Source organism: Oncorhynchus clarkii, chromosome 13 (genome assembly GCF_045791955.1).
Source record: "Oncorhynchus clarkii lewisi isolate Uvic-CL-2024 chromosome 13, UVic_Ocla_1.0, whole genome shotgun sequence".
NCBI lineage: Eukaryota > Metazoa > Chordata > Actinopteri > Salmoniformes > Salmonidae > Oncorhynchus > Oncorhynchus clarkii.
In genome coordinates this window covers 48,093,018-48,111,636 of record NC_092159.1, presented here as the reverse complement: position 1 = coordinate 48,111,636, position 18,619 = coordinate 48,093,018, and the positions used below count along the sequence as shown (strand labels likewise).

General features: G+C 46.9%; 1 protein-coding gene across 10 annotated transcripts in view; it reads left to right on the top strand.

Annotated features, from left to right (window-relative positions):
• LOC139364944 (caskin-2-like) overlaps positions 1 to 18,613 on the top strand; it is a 73,296-nt gene extending 54,683 nt beyond the window's left edge. For 2 of the 10 annotated variants that reach the window (XM_071102205.1, XM_071102203.1), the window contains exons 10-19: positions 7,817 to 7,934; positions 9,794 to 9,970; positions 10,214 to 10,291; positions 10,972 to 11,108; positions 11,321 to 11,384; positions 11,531 to 11,637; positions 13,555 to 13,767; positions 13,903 to 15,835; positions 15,924 to 16,200; positions 16,674 to 18,613. In XM_071102205.1, coding sequence (XP_070958306.1) covers positions 7,817 to 7,934; positions 9,794 to 9,970; positions 10,214 to 10,291; positions 10,972 to 11,108; positions 11,321 to 11,384; positions 11,531 to 11,637; positions 13,555 to 13,767; positions 13,903 to 15,835; positions 15,924 to 16,200; positions 16,674 to 16,770 — 3,201 coding nt within the window. In that variant the 3' untranslated portion in view covers positions 16,771 to 18,613. The remainder of the gene's footprint in view (positions 1 to 7,816; positions 7,935 to 9,793; positions 9,971 to 10,213; positions 10,292 to 10,971; positions 11,109 to 11,320; positions 11,385 to 11,530; positions 11,638 to 13,554; positions 13,768 to 13,902; positions 15,836 to 15,923; positions 16,201 to 16,673) is intronic. The other 8 variants (XM_071102208.1, XM_071102206.1, XM_071102210.1 and 5 more) reach the window with 6 other exon arrangements.
• Positions 18,614 to 18,619: the final 6 nt, after the last annotated feature.

The window sequence follows — 18,619 nt, the reverse complement described above, 5'->3', positions numbered from 1 at the left end:
TAATCAACAAGCCCATGAATAGGTGACTCTGGTAAATTAGTTCAGGGCTACAACTAAATTGTGAAAAGTCTGCGGGTCCCCGAGTATAGGTTTGTAAACCACTGGACTATAGGAAGGTTTGGAAACCACTGGACTGTAGGAAGGTTTGGAAACCACTGGACTGTAGGACGGTTTGGAAACCACTGGACTGTAGAACGGTTTGGAAACCACTGGACTGTAGGAAGGTTTGGAAACCACTGGACTGTAGGACGGTTTGGAAACCACTGGACTGTAGGAAGGTTTGGAAACCACTGGACTGTAGGACGGTTTGGAAACCACTGGACTATAGGAAGGTTTGGAAACCACTGGACTATAGGAAGGTTTGGAAACCACTGGACTATAGGAAGGTTTGGAAACCACTGGACTGTAGGACGGTTTGGAAACCACTGGACTATAGGACGGTTTGGGAAACCACTGGACTATAGGACGGTTTGTAAACCACTGGACTGTAGGAAGGTTTGGAAACCACTGGACTGTAGGACGGTTTGGAAACCACTGGACTATAGGAAGGTTTGGAAACCACTGGACTGTAGGACGGTTTGGAAACCACTGGACTATAGGACGGTTTGGGAAACCACTGGACTATAGGACGGTTTGTAAACCACTGGACTGTAGGAAGGTTTGGAAACCACTGGACTGTAGGACGGTTTGGAAACCACTGGACTATAGGAAGGTTTGGAAACCACTGGACTGTAGGACGGTTTGGAAACCACTGGACTATAGGACGGTTTGGGAAACCACTGGACTATAGGACGGTTTGTAAACCACTGGACTGTAGGAAGGTTTGGAAACCACTGGACTGTAGGAAGGTTTGGAAACCACTGGACTGTAGGACGGTTTGGAAACCACTGGACTGTAGGTACGGTTTGGAAACCACTGGACTGTAGGACGGTTTGGAAACCACTGGACTGTAGGACGGTTTGGAAACCACTGGACTGTAGGATGGTTTGGAAACCACTGGACTGTAGGTACGGTTTGGAAACCACTGGACTGTAGGACGGTTTGGAAACCACTGGACTATAGGAAGGTTTGTAAACCACTGGACTGTAGGACGGTTTGGAAACCACTGGACTATAGGAAGGTTGGTAAACCACTGGACTATAGGACGGTTTGGAAACCACTGGACTATAGGAAGGTTGGTAAACCACTGGACTGTAGGACGGTTTGGAAACCACTGGACTGTAGGAAGGTTGGTAAACCACTGGACTGTAGGACGGTTTGGAAACCACTGGACTATAGGAAGGTTTGTAAACCACTGGACTATAGGAAGGTTTGTAAACCACTGGACTGTAGGAAGGTTTGTAAACCACTGGACTGTAGGAAGGTTTGTAAACCACTGGACTGTAGGACGGTTTGAAAACCACTGGACTATAGGAAGGTTTGTAAACCACTGGACTATAGGAAGGTTTGTAAACCACTGGACTATAGGACGGTTTGGAAACCACTGGACTATAGGAAGGTTGGTAAACCACTGGACTGTAGGACGGTTTGGAAACCACTGGACTGTAGGAAGGTTGGTAAACCACTGGACTGTAGGACGGTTTGGAAACCACTGGACTATAGGAAGGTTTGTAAACCACTGGACTATAGGAAGGTTGGTAAACCACTGGACTGTAGGACGGTTTGGAAACCACTGGACTGTAGGACGGTTTGGAAACCACTGGACTGTAGGAAGGTTTGTAAACCACTGGACTGTAGGACGGTTTGTAAACCACTGGACTGTAGGACGGTTTGGAAACCACTGGACTGTAGGACGGTTTGGAAACCACTGGACTATAGGAAGGTTTGTAAACCACTGGACTATAGGAAGGTTGGTAAACCACTGGACTGTAGGACGGTTTGAAAACCACTGGACTGTAGGAAGGTTTGTAAACCACTGGACTGTAGGACGGTTTGAAAACCACTGGACTGTAGGAAGGTTTGTAAACCACTGGACTATAGGAAGGTTTGTAAACCACTGGACTATAGGAAGGTTTGGAAACCACTGGACTATAGGAAGGTTGGTAAACCACTGGACTATAGGACGGTTTGGAAACCACTGGACTATAGGAAGGTTGGTAAACCACTGGACTGTAGGACGGTTTGGAAACCACTGGACTGTAGGAAGGTTGGTAAACCACTGGACTGTAGGTACGGTTTGGAAACCACTGGACTGTAGGACGGTTTGGAAACCACTGGACTATAGGAAGGTTGGTAAACCACTGGACTGTAGGACGGTTTGGAAACCACTGGACTGTAGGAAGGTTGGTAAACCACTGGACTGTAGGACGGTTTGGAAACCACTGGACTATAGGACGGTTTGGAAACCACTGGACTGTAGGACGGTTTGGAAACCACTGGACTATAGGACGGTTTGGAAACCACTGGACTATAGGAAGGTTGGTAAACCACTGGACTGTAGGACGGTTTGGAAACCACTGGACTGTAGGAAGGTTTGTAAACCACTGGACTGTAGGACGGTTTGTAAACCACTGGACTGTAGGACGGTTTGGAAACCACTGGACTGTAGGACGGTTTGGAAACCACTGGACTGTAGGACGGTTTGGAAACCACTGGACTGTAGGACGGTTTGGAAACCACTGGACTATAGGACGGTTTGGAAACCACTGGACTGTAGGACGGTTTGGAAACCACTGGACTATAGGAAGGTTTGGAAACCACTGGACTATAGGAAGGTTTGTAAACCACTGGACTATAGGAAGGTTGGTAAACCACTGGACTGTAGGACGGTTTGAAAACCACTGGACTGTAGGAAGGTTTGTAAACCACTGGACTATAGGACGGTTTGGAAACCACTGGACTGTAGAACGGTTTGGAAACCACTGGACTGTAGGACGGTTTGGAAACCACTGGACTGTAGGTACGGTTTGGAAACCACTGGACTGTAGGACGGTTTGGAAACCACTGGACTATAGGAAGGTTTGTAAACCACTGGACTATAGGAAGGTTTGTAAACCACTGGACTATAGGAAGGTTTGTAAACCACTGGACTATAGGACGGTTTGGAAACCACTGGACTGTAGGACGGTTTGGAAACCACTGGACTGTAGGTACGGTTTGGAAACCACTGGACTGTAGGACGGTTTGGAAACCACTGGACTGTAGGACGGTTTAGAAACCACTGGACTGTAGGACGTTTTGGGAAACCACTGGACTGTAGGACGGTTTGGAAACCACTGGACTGTGGGACGGTTTGGAAACCACTGGACTGTAGGACGGTTTGGAAACCACTGGACTGTAGGACGGTTTGGAAACCACTGGACTGTAGGACGGTTTAGAAACCACTGGACTGTAGGACGGTTTGGAAACCACTGGACTGTAGGACGGTTTGGAAACCACTGGACTGTAGGACGGTTTGGAAACCACTGGACTGTAGGACGGTTTGAAAACCACTGGACTATAGGACGGTTTGGAAACCATGAGTCCATGAATGGGGTCTACTTGATGTGATCAACTTACCATCAGTCATAAAGCACATATAGTCACTAGTGAAAGTCTACACACCCCTTGCACAGTCTTCACATTTTACTGCCTTAAAATGTTGTCTCAAAAGGGAATACATTTGATTTTGTTCCTACCGATCAACACAACCTACTCCACATTCCCAAAGTTAAATAAAAATTATAGAATTTAAAAAAAATACAAATAAAATTAAAAAGATGATTGTGTGTCTTTACGCCCCAGAGTTAATACTTCATTGTAAGGCAGCAAAATGTGTAGACTGTGACAGGATGTAGAGACCATCACTAGGCACTGTACTGAACCTGGTGTACATGTCATCTATCAGTTCACTGTACTGAACCTGACCTACATGTCATCTATCAGTTCACTGTACTGAACCTGACCTACATGTCATCTATCAGTTCACTGTACTGAACCTGACCTACATGTCATCTATCAGTTCACTGTACTGAACCTGATGTACATGTCATCTATCAGTTCACTGTACTGAACCTGACCTACATGTCATCTATCAGTTCACTGTACTGAACCTGATGTACATGTCATCTATCAGTTCACTGTACTGAACCTGATGTACATGGCATCTATCAGTTCACTGTACTGAACCTGATGTACATGTCATCTATCAGTTCACTGTACTGAACCTGATGTACATGTCATCTATCAGTTCACTGTACTGAACCTGGTGTACATGTCATCTATCAGTTCACTGTACTGAACCTGACGTACATGGCATCTATCAGTTCACTGTACTGAACCTGATGTACATGTCATCTATCAGTTCACTGTACTGAACCTGACCTACATGTCATCTATCAGTTCACTATACTGAACCTGATGTACATGGCATCTATCAGTTCACTGTACTGAACCTGATGTACATGTCATCTATCAGTTCACTGTACTGAACCTGACCTACATGTCATCTATCAGTTCACTGTACTGAACCTGACGTACATGTCATCTATCAGTTCACTGTACTGAACCTGACCTACATGTCATCTATCAGTTCACTGTACTGAACCTGACCTACATGTCATCTATCAGTTCACTGTACTGAACCTGACGTACATGTCATCTATCAGTTCACTGTACTGAACCTGACCTACATGTCATCTATCAGTTCACTGTACTGAACCTGACGTACATGTCATCTATCAGTTCACTGTACTGAACCTGATGTACATGTCATCTATCAGTTCACTGTACTGAACCTGACGTATCAGTTCACTGTACTGAACCTGACCTACATGTCATCTATCAGTTCACTGTACTGAACCTGATGTACATGTCATCTATCAGTTCACTGTACTGAACCTGATGTACATGTCATCTATCAGTTCACTGTACTGAACCTGACCTACATGTCATCTATCAGTTCACTGTACTGAACCTGACCTACATGTCATCTATCAGTTCACTGTACTGAACCTGACCTACATGTCATCTATCAGTTCACTGTACTGAACCTGATGTACATGTCATCTATCAGTTCACTGTACTGAACCTGACCTACATGTCATCTATCAGTTCACTGTACTGAACCTGACGTACATGTCATCTATCAGTTCACTGTACTGAACCTGATGTACATGTCATCTATCAGTTCACTGTACTGAACCTGACGTACATGTCATCTATCAGTTCACTGTACTGAACCTGACCTACATGTCATCTATCAGTTCACTGTACTGAACCTGATGTACATGTCATCTATCAGTTCACTGTACTGAACCTGACCTACATGTCATCTATCAGTTCACTGTACTGAACCTGATGTACATGTCATCTATCAGTTCACTGTACTGAACCTGACCTACATGTCATCTATCAGTTCACTGTACTGAACCTGACCTACATGTCATCTATCAGTTCACTGTACTGAACCTGATGTACATGTCATCTATCAGTTCACTGTACTGAACCTGATGTACATGTCATCTATCAGTTCACTGTACTGAACCTGACCTACATGTCATCTATCAGTTCACTGTACTGAACCTGACGTACATGTCATCTATCAGTTCACTGTACTGAACCTGATGTACATGTCATCTATCAGTTCACTGTACTGAACCTGACCTACATGTCATCTATCAGTTCACTGTACTGAACCTGACCTACACGCCATCTATCAGTTCACTGTACTGAACCTGACCTACATGTCATCTATCAGTTCACTGTACTGAACCTGACGTACATGTCATCTATCAGTTCACTGTACTGAACCTGACCTACATGTCATCTATCAGTTCACTGTACTGAACCTGATGTACATGTCATCTATCAGTTCACTGTACTGAACCTGATGTACATGTCATCTATCAGTTCACTGTACTGAACCTGATGTACATGTCATCTATCAGTTCACTGTACTGAACCTGATGTACATGTCATCTATCAGTTCACTGTACTGAACCTGATGTACATGTCATCTATCAGTTCACTGTACTGAACCTGACCTACATGTCATCTATCAGTTCACTGTACTGAACCTGACCTACATGTCATCTATCAGTTCACTGTACTGAACCTGACCTACATGTCATCTATCAGTTCACTGTACTGAACCTGATGTACATGTCATCTATCAGTTCACTGTACTGAACCTGACCTACATGTCATTTATCAGTTCACTGTACTGAACCTGACGTACATGTCATCTATCAGTTCACTGTACTGAACCTGACCTACATGTCATCTATCAGTTCACTGTACTGAACCTGATGTACATGTCATCTATCAGTTCACTGTACTGAACCTGACCTACATGTCATCTATCAGTTCACTGTACTGAACCTGACCTACATGTCATCTATCAGTTCTAGGTCCTTAGGGGTATAGTGCACAACAGGTGAACTTCACTATCCATATTCCTGAGGGGGAACTAGTTTATAGGAAGAGAGTATATATCTGAAGGGTGGCTCTCTTTGAGCCCAGAGAGACAGAGAGACGGGTAGGGACAGGCCCTGGTATTCATCCAGTACATCACTCCCACTCAGAAATGACTCTACTACTACTACTACTGTCTCTCACACACACACACACACACACACACACACACACACACACACACACACACACACACATCGTCTCATGAACCCTGGCCTGTTTTACTTCTTGGGAGTGTGTCGGCCTATTCTGCTGCTGTGGGGGTTGCTTCAATACCAGAGAGAAACAATTCATAGACCTTGCTCTCAGGCCATCCACCTCTCCCATCAACTAGCCTTTCCACACCTCACACACACATGTACATGTTAGATACTGGGCAAAAGGTTGGCTGACATCTTAGTGGGGACCGGTGCCGAACCAAAACGCAAAAAGTGGTCGGGCAGAGCAAGGCGGGTGAAGAGGATTGGACAGGCTGATAGCGATGTTGTGTTTCCGTAAGTGGATGAATTTGTCTAATTTAGCATGTAGGGTAAAGCCTCAAATCTTAGCAACATCTTCCATTTCTAATGAGCTCGGAAAAAAGTGAATAATTACAAAGAAATATTTAATTTTGTGTGACTACATCACCAGCGATTAAAAAGCAAAAATAAAGACGTTCTAATTGAGCGAGGCGTCGGAGCCTGCAGGGTTTTTATCATTGAAAACAATGCATTGTAAAATAAATCCTACGCATGTGTGCCTTCAGATGTTTTGCCAACTTGGACAGGTCAGTAAATTTCAATGTATTTTTCTATTGCTGTCAAACCTGCTCATTCAGTACATGCTATTTCCCCCTCTACCCACATCTTTTACCAGACACACAACCCAACACCCCTGTTCTCCCCTATACCCTCAGCCCCCTAACCCTAATGTCCCTTGGCTTGTGTCCTCTGACTAAGGCTGATAAATTAGGGAGCAGAGACAATGGCCTGGGTTTTAGCAGCTCACGTGGACAAATGGAACATGATCAGAAACACATGACTACTGTCATCATCTGTTTATGTGCTTGACCTTTTGGTTCTCTCCCTCGGTTTGTTATTGTACTACAGTTGTGGCGCTGCTTTTGTACCTCCCTCCCAACTTATGTAAAACATCTTTGACATTATGAAAACAAACCATACAGAGACATAGATACACAGATGAAGTTGTTAACGCGTAGAATGTGTTTCAAGTTGGAACATGTACTTTCTGTCATTGTCCCAGAACTGCACACTTCAGGTCAGGTACACTCCTACACACACGTACATAAACAGTGGAAATAACACCACGTTGTTATAGAATCTCACAGACCTACCTGCCTCAATATGGAGAGACACTGGGTAGTAATTGCCATCTGATTGGTTTAGACCTGTCTTAATGTTTGTTTTGATTGGCTGCCTGGCAGGTCCTAGAGCAGCACATGGACGGGCGCTGGAAGGGGCACATCCACGACAGCCAGAGGGGCACCGACCGGGTTGGCTACTTCCCCCCGAACATTGTAGAGGTCATCAGCAGACGCTCAGGTCAGTCACACCACACACACACACACACACACACACACCCTATAAGGTCAGTGTAATCATTAGCCATTCCCCACTCCCATCTGAAAGCAATGGGCAAAGAGAGAGAGCCCTCTGACATTTGCCTCTTTCATTGCGTAACCGTGGCACCCGCAGCAAACGGAGGATTCGTAGCTTGTTGAGTCAGCTGCCGGCATGTCGGAACATCAACACACAGACACACACACACACTCACACACTAATTCACTCATCTCCCAGACATGTCAGCACACTCACAATGCAGGATTAAGTCAGAAATGGAAAGGGAAATGGCTTGGAACTGCAGGACTCATCTGCTATTGTACATTATGTAAAAACTCCCACCCTTACCCACGCAGTCTACCTCTAATACCGGTTAGATTAACAGAAGGTGTCAGTTACCTACCTAACACCACAGAAGAAGATAATCCGCCCCACACCACCCCTTTGATGTGCACTAGAGGGAGAAATCCCTGAGTGAATAGGTTGGCTTGGTGACACTCACGGAGCAGCTTTGACAGAACAGGGAGCAGCTCAGCACTGCAGTCAGTGAAAAATGACTCTGCAAGTCTGTCACCACAACAAAAGATCAGGGGAACGGGAGACCCATCTTAAATTGTCCCTCTGCACCTACTGTACCTTCAGAAAGTATTCACACCCCGTTACTTTTTCCACATTTTGTTGTTACAGCCTGAATTTTAAAAGTATTACATTGAAATGTTGTGTCACTGATCTACACACAATACCCCATAATGTCAAAGTGGAATTTTGTTTTTAGAAATCTTTACAAATTCATAGAAAATGAAAAGTTGAAACGTTTTCAACCCCTTTTGTTATGGCAAGCCTAAATACGTACAGGAGTAAAAAGGTGCTTAACAAGTCAATAAGTTGCATGGACTCACTCTGTGTTCAATAATAGTGTTAACATGATTTTATTATCTGTAAGGTCCCTCAGTCAAGTAGTGAATATCAAGCACAGATTCAACCACAAAGACCAGGGAGGTTTTCCTGTGCCTCGCAAAGAAGAGAACCTATTGGTAGTTGGGTGTTAAAAATAAAAGCATTGAGTGACCTAGTTACAGTTGTGACTTAAATTGTCTTGACAATCTAAGGTATGACAATGGCTGTCTAGCAATGATCAACAACCAACTTGACAGAGCATGAAGAAGTTTATATTTATATTGAAAATATTGCACAGCTCTTAGAGACTTACCCAGAAATACTCACAGCTGTAATCACTGGCAAAGACGTTTCTAACATGTATTGACTCAGGCGTGTGAATATTTATGTAAATTAGATCATTCTTTATTTTATTTTCAATACATTTACAAAAATGTACTACAAAAAAAAATATATATATACCGGTATATTCTTTTCACTTTGTCATTATGGGGTATTGTGTATAGATGGGTGAGATGTAAAAAAAATCTATTGAATACATTTTGAATTTAGGCTGTGCCTCAACAAAATGTGGAATAAGTCAAGGGGTATGAATACTTCCTGAAGGAACTGTTTCTCCCTTGGCTCCACACACACACACACACACACACACACACACACACACACACACACACACACACACTGATAGGTTGTATCGCTCGCTATACATCACTGCATTGGAAGAGCAGTGGTGGCCCCTCTTCATGACAGGTTGGCCCCTCCAGAGAACACCCCATTTCCCAGACTGCCTTGGTTGGACTAATCCCTCATGCTTCCAATCCATCCATCCCTTCCTCCTCCTCTTCTCTCAGCGTCTCTCCATCCATACCATGTAATGTCCACCTCTAACCATCAGCTTGCTTTAACCTCCTCTCTGTCTGTGTCCTACCTGTTTGACCCTGTAGGGGGCACCCTGTCCCGGCACGCCTCTCTGCCCACCCAGCGCCACCAGCTCCTCTCCAGAGCCCCCCTCTCCTCCAGCCTGAGCTCAGCCCCCCAGACCGACGACTCCTACACACTGTACACCCCCAACAATCCCCACATGGCCCTCCCCCACGCCAACGGCCTCAGCGCCAACCCAGGTATATACACACACACCCTTATACATGCACTCAGAGGACAGACGCACATTGAAACCTGTATACGGTACTCAGTCCCCTAACCAGCCAGACAACTCCCCCACCACTGTGAACCGTGGTGAGGCCACAAGGACACCTATGTTCGCCCCCTCTAAACCCCTCTCATGCTCAGGCCCAGCCAATCCCCAGTGCTGCTCCGTGGACCATGGTACCCCCATGGCCCAACAGTGTTGTTATGTCTGATAGGTCGGCCTCCCAGCAGCCTCTCTCAGCCTGGTTGTCCCCTGGAGGACATCTGGGTGCTCAGGAACTCACACTCCGCGGGTAAGAGTCCCTCCACTGTCACCCCATGACAATAGCTGGCTGTCTCTGTCCCCTGTTCCCATGCTCTACCTTTGTCATGTGCCAGCTTCAAACTGAGCTTCCCATAGCTCCTGCTGCTCTCCCTGCTGCCACAAGATGGGACCACCAGGAAACCTCTGTTCCAGTGACCAAAAAAAAGTGACAATTTCAACAGTCTACAGGACACTTAATGGGTGCCCTGTGTACTCCTCTGTAGGAATTTTCCATTGTGGATGACCTTTCATCTGTCCTACTGCAGGACTGTAGTTGTAGTTTACCCCTATAGATCTGTAGTTCTGTACCCTTGGCTGTTGTTGCTCTATGCCTGCAGCTCCGCTCCACCATGCAACCATCTCCCTTGGCTTCGTATGGCAGCAAATGACATCCTGTCCTGGCCTGTGCCACCCCCCCCTGATCTGTGATGACTTGGCTGGCTCAGTGACAGGGTCCAGCCTCTGCCATCCTCTGCCAGCTTCAGTTAGAATCATGTGGATGTGTGTGTGACTGTGTTGACGTGAGCTCTGGAAGGACACAGAGGGGAGGTACCTCATTTTGCTCTCCCTCTTGCTGTCCAGCCACCACGGTTGTCTTTAATGTCCCTCACTTCTATCTCTCTTTCTCTTCTCCCTCTCTCCATTATCCTCTCCTGTGGTCCTATCTAGCAGGTGACAGGAACAGTGTAGGGAGTACGGGCAGTGTGGGCAGCACCCGTAGTGCTGGGAGTGGACAGAGCACAGAGAGTAACACTGCCCTCAACGGACAACACCACCAGACCACCGCACTCCCAGACACAGCCAAAGTACTGGACCAATTGTTATTTTAGCTTTATTTATCCTGGCTAGTCTTATTGAGATAGATAACAATGTTAAAATAATTGCAAACCTTACTCACAGCTATGAACTCGAGGAAATGTGATATTGTGATTTACTGTCTTTGTATGTAGTGCCAGGCAACAGATTGTTTATTCCTGTGCTCTCTGTAACTTGTCTTGTGCCCTGTTTTGATGTGCAGCCAGCCCCCTCTGCTGGTGACTCAGGGCAACCAGTCCCCAATAAACAGCCTGACCTGACTGCAGGTAGGAATACCAGCCCTTTCTCTCATTACTGTTACGTACCATAACATTTCTCCTGAAACTTCACCTTTCTAGTTTGATTTGTGCTTATTGGTAGAAAACATCCTGAGCACCATTCATTTAACTCTCCAGTGTGTTTTCTTGTCTAGTGGTTCTGGGTGCTCCTCGGAGGCCGATGGTGAACATACAGAGACCAGGGGAACAGCAGTTTGTCTCCCCACAGTTTATACGTCCTCAGCAGCTACTGGAGGGCAAGGTGAGACTCAGACACAGGCCAGGACAGGACAGGACAGACACAGGACAGGACAGACATAGGACAGGACCGGACAGACACAGGACAGGACAGACACAGGACAGGACAGACACAGGACAGGACAGACACAGGACAGGACAGGAAATATTGTCCATGTTTGCCACACATTACAACTCATGAATGTATTTTTCTGTGTACTCTGTATGCCACAGTGAAATACATGTACAGTGCCTTGCGAAAGTATTCGGCCCCCTTGAACTTTGCGACCGTTTGCCACATTTCAGGCTTCAAACATAAAGATATAAAACTGTATTTTTTTGTGAAGAATCAACAACAAGTGGGACACAATCATGAAGTGGAACGACATTTATTGGATATTTCAAACTTTTTTAACAAATCAAAAACTGAAAAATTGGGAAAAATTCAGCCCCCTTAAGTTAATACTTTGTAGCGCCACCTTTTGCTGCGATTACAGCTGTAAGTCGCTTGGGGTATGTCTCTATCAGTTTTGCACATCGAGAGACTGAATTTTTTTCCCATTCCTCCTTGCAAAACAGCTCGAGCTCAGTGAGGTTGGATGGAGAGCATTTGTGAACAGCAGTTTTCAGTTCTTTCCACAGATTCTCGATTGGATTCAGGTCTGGACTTTGACTTGGCCATTCTAACACCTGGATATGTTTATTTTTGAACCATTCCATTGTAGATTTTGCTTTATGTTTTGGATCATTGTCTTGTTGGAAGACAAATCTCCGTCCCAGTCTCAGGTCTTTTGCAGACTCCATCAGGGTTTCTTCCAGAATGGTCCTGTATTTGGCTCCATCCATCTTCCCATCAATTTTAACCATCTTCCCTGTCCCTGCTGAAGAAAAGCAGGCCCAAACCATGATGCTGCCACCACCATGTTTGACAGTGGGGATGGTGTGTTCAGCTGTGTTGCTTTTACGCCAAACATAACGTTTTGCATTGTTGCCAAAAAGTTCAATTTTGGTTTCATCTGACCAGAGCACCTTCTTCCACATGTTTGGTGTGTCTTCCAGGTGGCTTGTGGCAAACTTTAAACAACACTTTTTATGGATATCTTTAAGAAATGGCTTTCTTCTTGCAACTCTTCCATAAAGGCCAGATTTGTGCAATATACGACTGATTGTTGTCCTATGGACAGAGTCTCCCACCTCAGCTGTAGATCTCTGCAGTTCATCCAGAGTGATCATGGGCCTCTTGGCTGCATCTCTGATCAGTCTTCTCCTTGTATGAGCTGAAAGTTTAGAGGGACGGCCAGGTCTTGGTAGATTTGCAGTGGTCTGATACTCCTTCCATTTCAGTATTATTGCTTGCACAGTGCTCCTTGGGATGTTTAAAGCTTGGGAAATCTTTTTGTATCCAAATACGGCTTTAAACTTCTTCACAACAATATCTCGGACCTGCCTGGTGTGTTCCTTGTTCTTCATGATGCTCTCTGCGCTTTTAACGGACCTCTGAGACTATCACAGTGCAGGTGCATTTATACGGAGACTTGATTACACACAGGTGGATTGTATTTATCATCATTAGTCATTTAGGTCAACATTGGATCATTCAGAGATCCTCACTGAACTTCTGGAGAGAGTTTGCTGCACTGAAAGTAAAGGGGCTGAATAATTTTGCACGCCCAATTTTTCAGTTTTTGATTTGTTAAAAAAGTTTGAAATATCCAATAAATGTTGTTCCACTTCATAAATGTGTCCCACTTGTTGTTGATTCTTCACAAAAAAATACAGTTTTATATCTTTATGTTTGAAGCCTGAAATGTGGCAAAAGGTCGCAAAGTTCAAGGGGGCCGAATACTTTCACAAGGCACTGTATCTATTAAAAGACAGTAGGACAGTGAATAGGCCAGTAGTTGATGTTAATGTGTAACTCAACCCCTCCCCTCTGGTGTAGGATGCAGAGGCCATCTACCAGTGGCTGAGTGACTTCCAGTTGGAGCAGTACACTGGGAACTTCATCACGGCCGGCTACGACGTCCCCACCATCAGCAGGATGACCCCAGAGGACCTGACGGCCATCGGCGTCACCAAGCCAGGCCACCGCAAGAAGATCTCAATCGAGATAGGAAACCTCAGCATCCCCGAGTGGCTGCCTGAATACGTCCCGGTAAGGTCTTACTGATGCCTGTGTCTGTCTGTCTGTCTGTCTGTCTGTCTGCCTTTGTGTGCAAGTCAGGTTTTACATTAGTTTCATAAAGGTTTCAACTGTGTAGGTCTGACTGTGACTCTTCTCCTACTCCAGGCAGACCTGGGGGAGTGGCTGAGTACCATAGGCCTGCCTCAGTACCAAAGGAAGCTGTCCGAGAACGGCTATGACTCCATCAGCATCGTACGGGACCTGACCTGGGAGGACCTGCAGGAGATAGGCATCACCAAGCTGGGCCACCAGAAGAAGATGATGCTGGCCGTGAAGAAGCTGTGTGACATCCAGAGGGCCATCCTGGCTGCAGAATCTGGCCAGGGCACGTTGCGCCGCAAGCCCCCTGGAGCCCTTCACCTGGTCACCATCGAGCCCCCTGACAGTGCCTCCGACTGCCCCTCGCCCCAAACCCCCAAGATGCTGACCTTCCAGGACAGCGAGCTGAGCGCTGAGCTGCAGACAGCCATGTCCAGCCACTACCAGGAGGGCCTGGCCTTTAAGAGTGCTGTGGGCATGTCTCGGAGCCAAGAGAGCATCGACGCCCGGTCCAGGGGCTCAGGGCGCTCCCAGGACCCCCCCACGGCCTCCATCACTCCCCACAGCCTCTCACAGGAGAGCCTAGGCAGCAGCAGCACCTCCACCAGCCTCAGTGCTGACAGCAGCCCTGCCAAGGAGAGGAACATTCCAGAAGGCTGGGACCAGAGGTCCATACTACAGCAGCAGCTTCCCAAGCAGGTCCCCCTGGGGGCAGCCACTGTGTTCCAGTACCCAGCCATCCCAGCCAAGCCTAAAGGCCCTGGGTCTCACTCCCTAGGCTCCTCTCCCCAGGGCTCCCCGGCCCAGAGGGGCTTCAGCTACCTCCACTCCCACTGTGGCAGCACCGACCTGGGCCACGGCTCGCCCACCAAGCCCTTGGCACACACCTACCACGCCATGACCCTGGCCCCGCCTAAGAAGCGCAGCCAGAGCCTGACACGCTATGCCCTGTCAGACGGCGAACCAGACGAAGAGGATGACGACTTGGCTCCGCCCTCTAGCACCCTAGAGTCCTACGCCACCCTGACCCGCCGGCCCGGACGCAGCCAGCTGGCAGGCATGCAGACCACACCCGTAAAGTACGGCACTGTGGGACGTAGCCAGTCCTTTGCCGTGTGCGCTCGTAAAAAGGGTCCCCCTCCAGCCCCACCCAAGAGACTGAGCTCGGTGAGCAGCAGCCTCAGCGTTGGGTCCACTGAGAATATGGCGCCATCTCCTGGGGGGGTGGAGACAGACAGCCCAGGGAGCGTGAGGAGCATCGCAGCCTGTCTGGAGGCCTCCACTGAGGGGAAAAGCCTGTCCAGGCCCAGGCTGGACCTCCTCCAACCAGAGCCTCCCCTCCCCAGCCTCACCCCCTCAGGACTGGAGCCCAGAGAGGCCTCTGCAGGTATGAGGAGGAGGGTTCAGAGCGAATGTGTTCCAGCCCAGACCGACATCCAAGACCATTACCCAGACCCAGAGCGAGGGGTGAAGTCAGACTCTGAGGAGGAGGAACCTAAGGCACCGGGTTTGGATGGCTCCTCATCCCCTCACAATAGCTCCAGCGAGTGTATCCCCTTCGCCGAGGAGGGCAACCTCACCATCAAGCAGAGGCCCAAGGTGGGAGGGCCGCCCAGGGCCGAGAGCACTGTGGAGATCCCGGCAGACAAGAACAGGCCCACCAAGACAGCCCTGGAGGTGCCTGAGTTTAACCTGAAGGAGTCAGACACTGTGAAGCGGAGATACAAGCCTAAAGACCATGCTGGCAGCTCTCCCACCAGTGACAGTGAGGGCCAGATAGGGTCAGACTCCAGTCCAGGCAGCAGGCCCCAGTCCCAAAGCTGTGAGGAGGTGAGTCTGGTCAGTCTGAGGATCAGTGAGGCCAGTCTGGAGGGGCTGGAGAACCTAGCAGTGACAGGCACACCCCACAAACCCCCCGTCTCCCCCAAGCCTCACAGCTCCCACGGACCCCCCGTCACAGCCCCAAAACCGTCCCGACACAGTCTGGCTGCTGCTACAGGTAACTTATTACACGTGGAAGCTCATTATTATGTCTTTCTGTTTTTATCATCAATTCTGAGTTTCTGCGTTTGCTTCCTGTCCAACAGCCATAGTGCCGCCCACTATGACTGTCAATGTGGTACAGAGTCTTGCCTTCTCAGCCCCACCATCACCCACACCCAGCCGGTGTCCCCCAGCCCCAGGGCTTCAGTGCCAGGCAGCCCAGACAGGCAAGCCCCAGGTCTGTGTGGTCGGCCCAGGGGTAGAGTCTGGCCCGGGGTTAGAGGTGGTGCAGCAGCAGAGGCTGGAGCAGACCAGCACCTCTCTGGAGGCAGCACTGCAGGCTGTGGAGAGAAAACTCACCCAGGAGGACAGCACTGACAGGTAAGAGAACACGATCAACACCTCACCATTTCCTGTATTTACACACCATATACACTCTACTGTTTATGTGAACTGAAGTAGCATTCGTGCAACATTGTATCTGTCCCATTATGGTGTCTGTGAGAGCATGGGCAGCGCCATTGAGCCCATCTCCATTTTGAAGTAGTCAGTTTTCTTCTTCTACTACTTCAGAGTTGGTAAACAAACTGAAAGGGTGCATACTGCAGCTGGAGTGTGTTGTCTGAACAGGTATAAAGTCAAGGTTGGTGATTTACTGTCACTTCAGTTATGGAATGTTTTCTCAGGTCCCACCTGATGACCTGGATGGAATTATGTGATCCTTCCTTAACCCATATTTGACTACTTCAAAATGGTGAAAGTCCTCAATGGCGCTGCCCTTGAGCACTTTGAGCACTAGAGTCTTCTATCTATCTCCATGACTAAACCCTGCGTCTTTTTCCACCTCCTGACAGTGGGGCTAACACAGTGAAGTCAGCGGGCAACATTCTGGATGACATCGGCAACATGTTTGATGACCTTGCTGACCAGCTAGATGCCATGCTGGACTAAGCCCTCTATCCACTCCACTGACCAGCCCACTGACCCTTGACCCTTCACCTCAGGAAGTACTAATGACCATGAGAGGGAGAATGGAGCAGGTCACCCCACCTAAGTGTTATCTCCGACCCCGACGCCCTTCAAACTACAGACCAACCCCCACCACCAGACTAACAGAAAACATATGGGACTACATTGTAGGATGTGCCATGGAGTGGGATGGTTTTAATGAACAGTGTGGATCCATCTCCCTACTCCCTGCCTCCATGTTGCCACTTCCTCTCCTTTCAACACCAGCACTTAACTCTGCTCTAGAGTGCTTTGCCATCAGTCACAACAACCCTGTTGGTTTCAACACAGGGCCTGACTGACTGTAGATACATGAGAGGTGGACAACATACTGTACCAGTACACTGTTGTATTGGGTTGTTTCATACAGCACGAGTTAAACTGTGTTGTCCTTTTTATTCTACCCAACATCCTCCATTTCTTCGTCATGTTGGTGTGCCTTTCTTCCCCTCCTTTCTCACAGTCTCCACCTCTGTGTAAAGTCATTGTTTGGCCGTAGAGGGAGAGAGAGAGACAATGGGGAGAAGTGTTTTTATCCTGGCCTATAGAGGAACCATTCCTAGACAGAATATTACCATACCCTACCATTTGTATTAGACACTGTATCAGTCATTTGACCTTTGTGTTTCACCATGACTGACCATTTCAATTGGACCTTGTTGATATTTTCAATACTCTTGTATTTGATCCATTTTCTACCAAGTTGACCACAATGAAAGTGTTTGTCTTCCTCAAGGCATGGTGCCAGTACGTTTGTGCTGTTAAAATCTTTAGTAATCATTCTTTAGTAATACAGAATGACTAGATGCTATATAATTTCTGGTTTTATGAAGCTATGTAAAACATTTGGAAGTGCTGGATGATATTGTTTATACAAAAGGGAAGAAGACCTTTGCTTTTCAAAGCATATTTAGCTATCGTCACTGTCCACACTGTCAGTATAAGGAGTTATACGTGATTTGTACAGCCGAGGGATGACATGCAAGATATTAATAATGTACACTATTTTTGAAAGAAAAAAATCATTTTAATGTAGATTAGTCCAACTAGTATTTAAATGAGAGTATCTAAATATGTATATTGTATACTTAATAGGTATATCTGGGAGCAGAATCATATTCAACCAAAGTTCTTTGTACAGATTTTCCTTCGATATTTTCAATATTTCCATAAAATGCAGAACCATTGTTAAGGGGGTTCTGGTCTTCCTTATTGTAACATGAATGAAATTAATATCTACATGGTTATCAAAAATGGTATTTTATTCCCCTGTCCACCCAGCATTATATGGCTATGTTCCATATTTGGGCATGCTACAGTACTTCTAGCAGGGGGAATGAACTCTTCTATGCTGTGTTTCTGTCTTCCTCATGAACTTTCAAATCATTAACCCTGACTTGTATGATTGTGTAGTGTCCTCTACTGTAAATGTTTGTGTCATTTCAGTGTGAATGTGATCCCTGGCTGTAACCTGGGTTTCATCTCTGTCCTTCTCAGGAATGTCCCACCTATTCAGTTCAAGCTGCTGTCACATTAAACACGCACACCTGACTCTGTGTTATGGAAGGAGGAACAGTGGTTTTGAAGAGGTGAGGTGAAGGAGAGCCTTGCGTGAATGTGAAAGAGGTCTGTGTGTCTCAGACGGAACTGAGACCTGCTAGAGGCACCTTATTTAAGATGGCTCTGTGGATATATATTATACTGTCTTGAGTTATCAACATCTGTCCTTTTTCATCCAGCTGGGTCTTCATCTGGTTACAGTTAACCATTAAATATTCAAGTCTGATTCTGT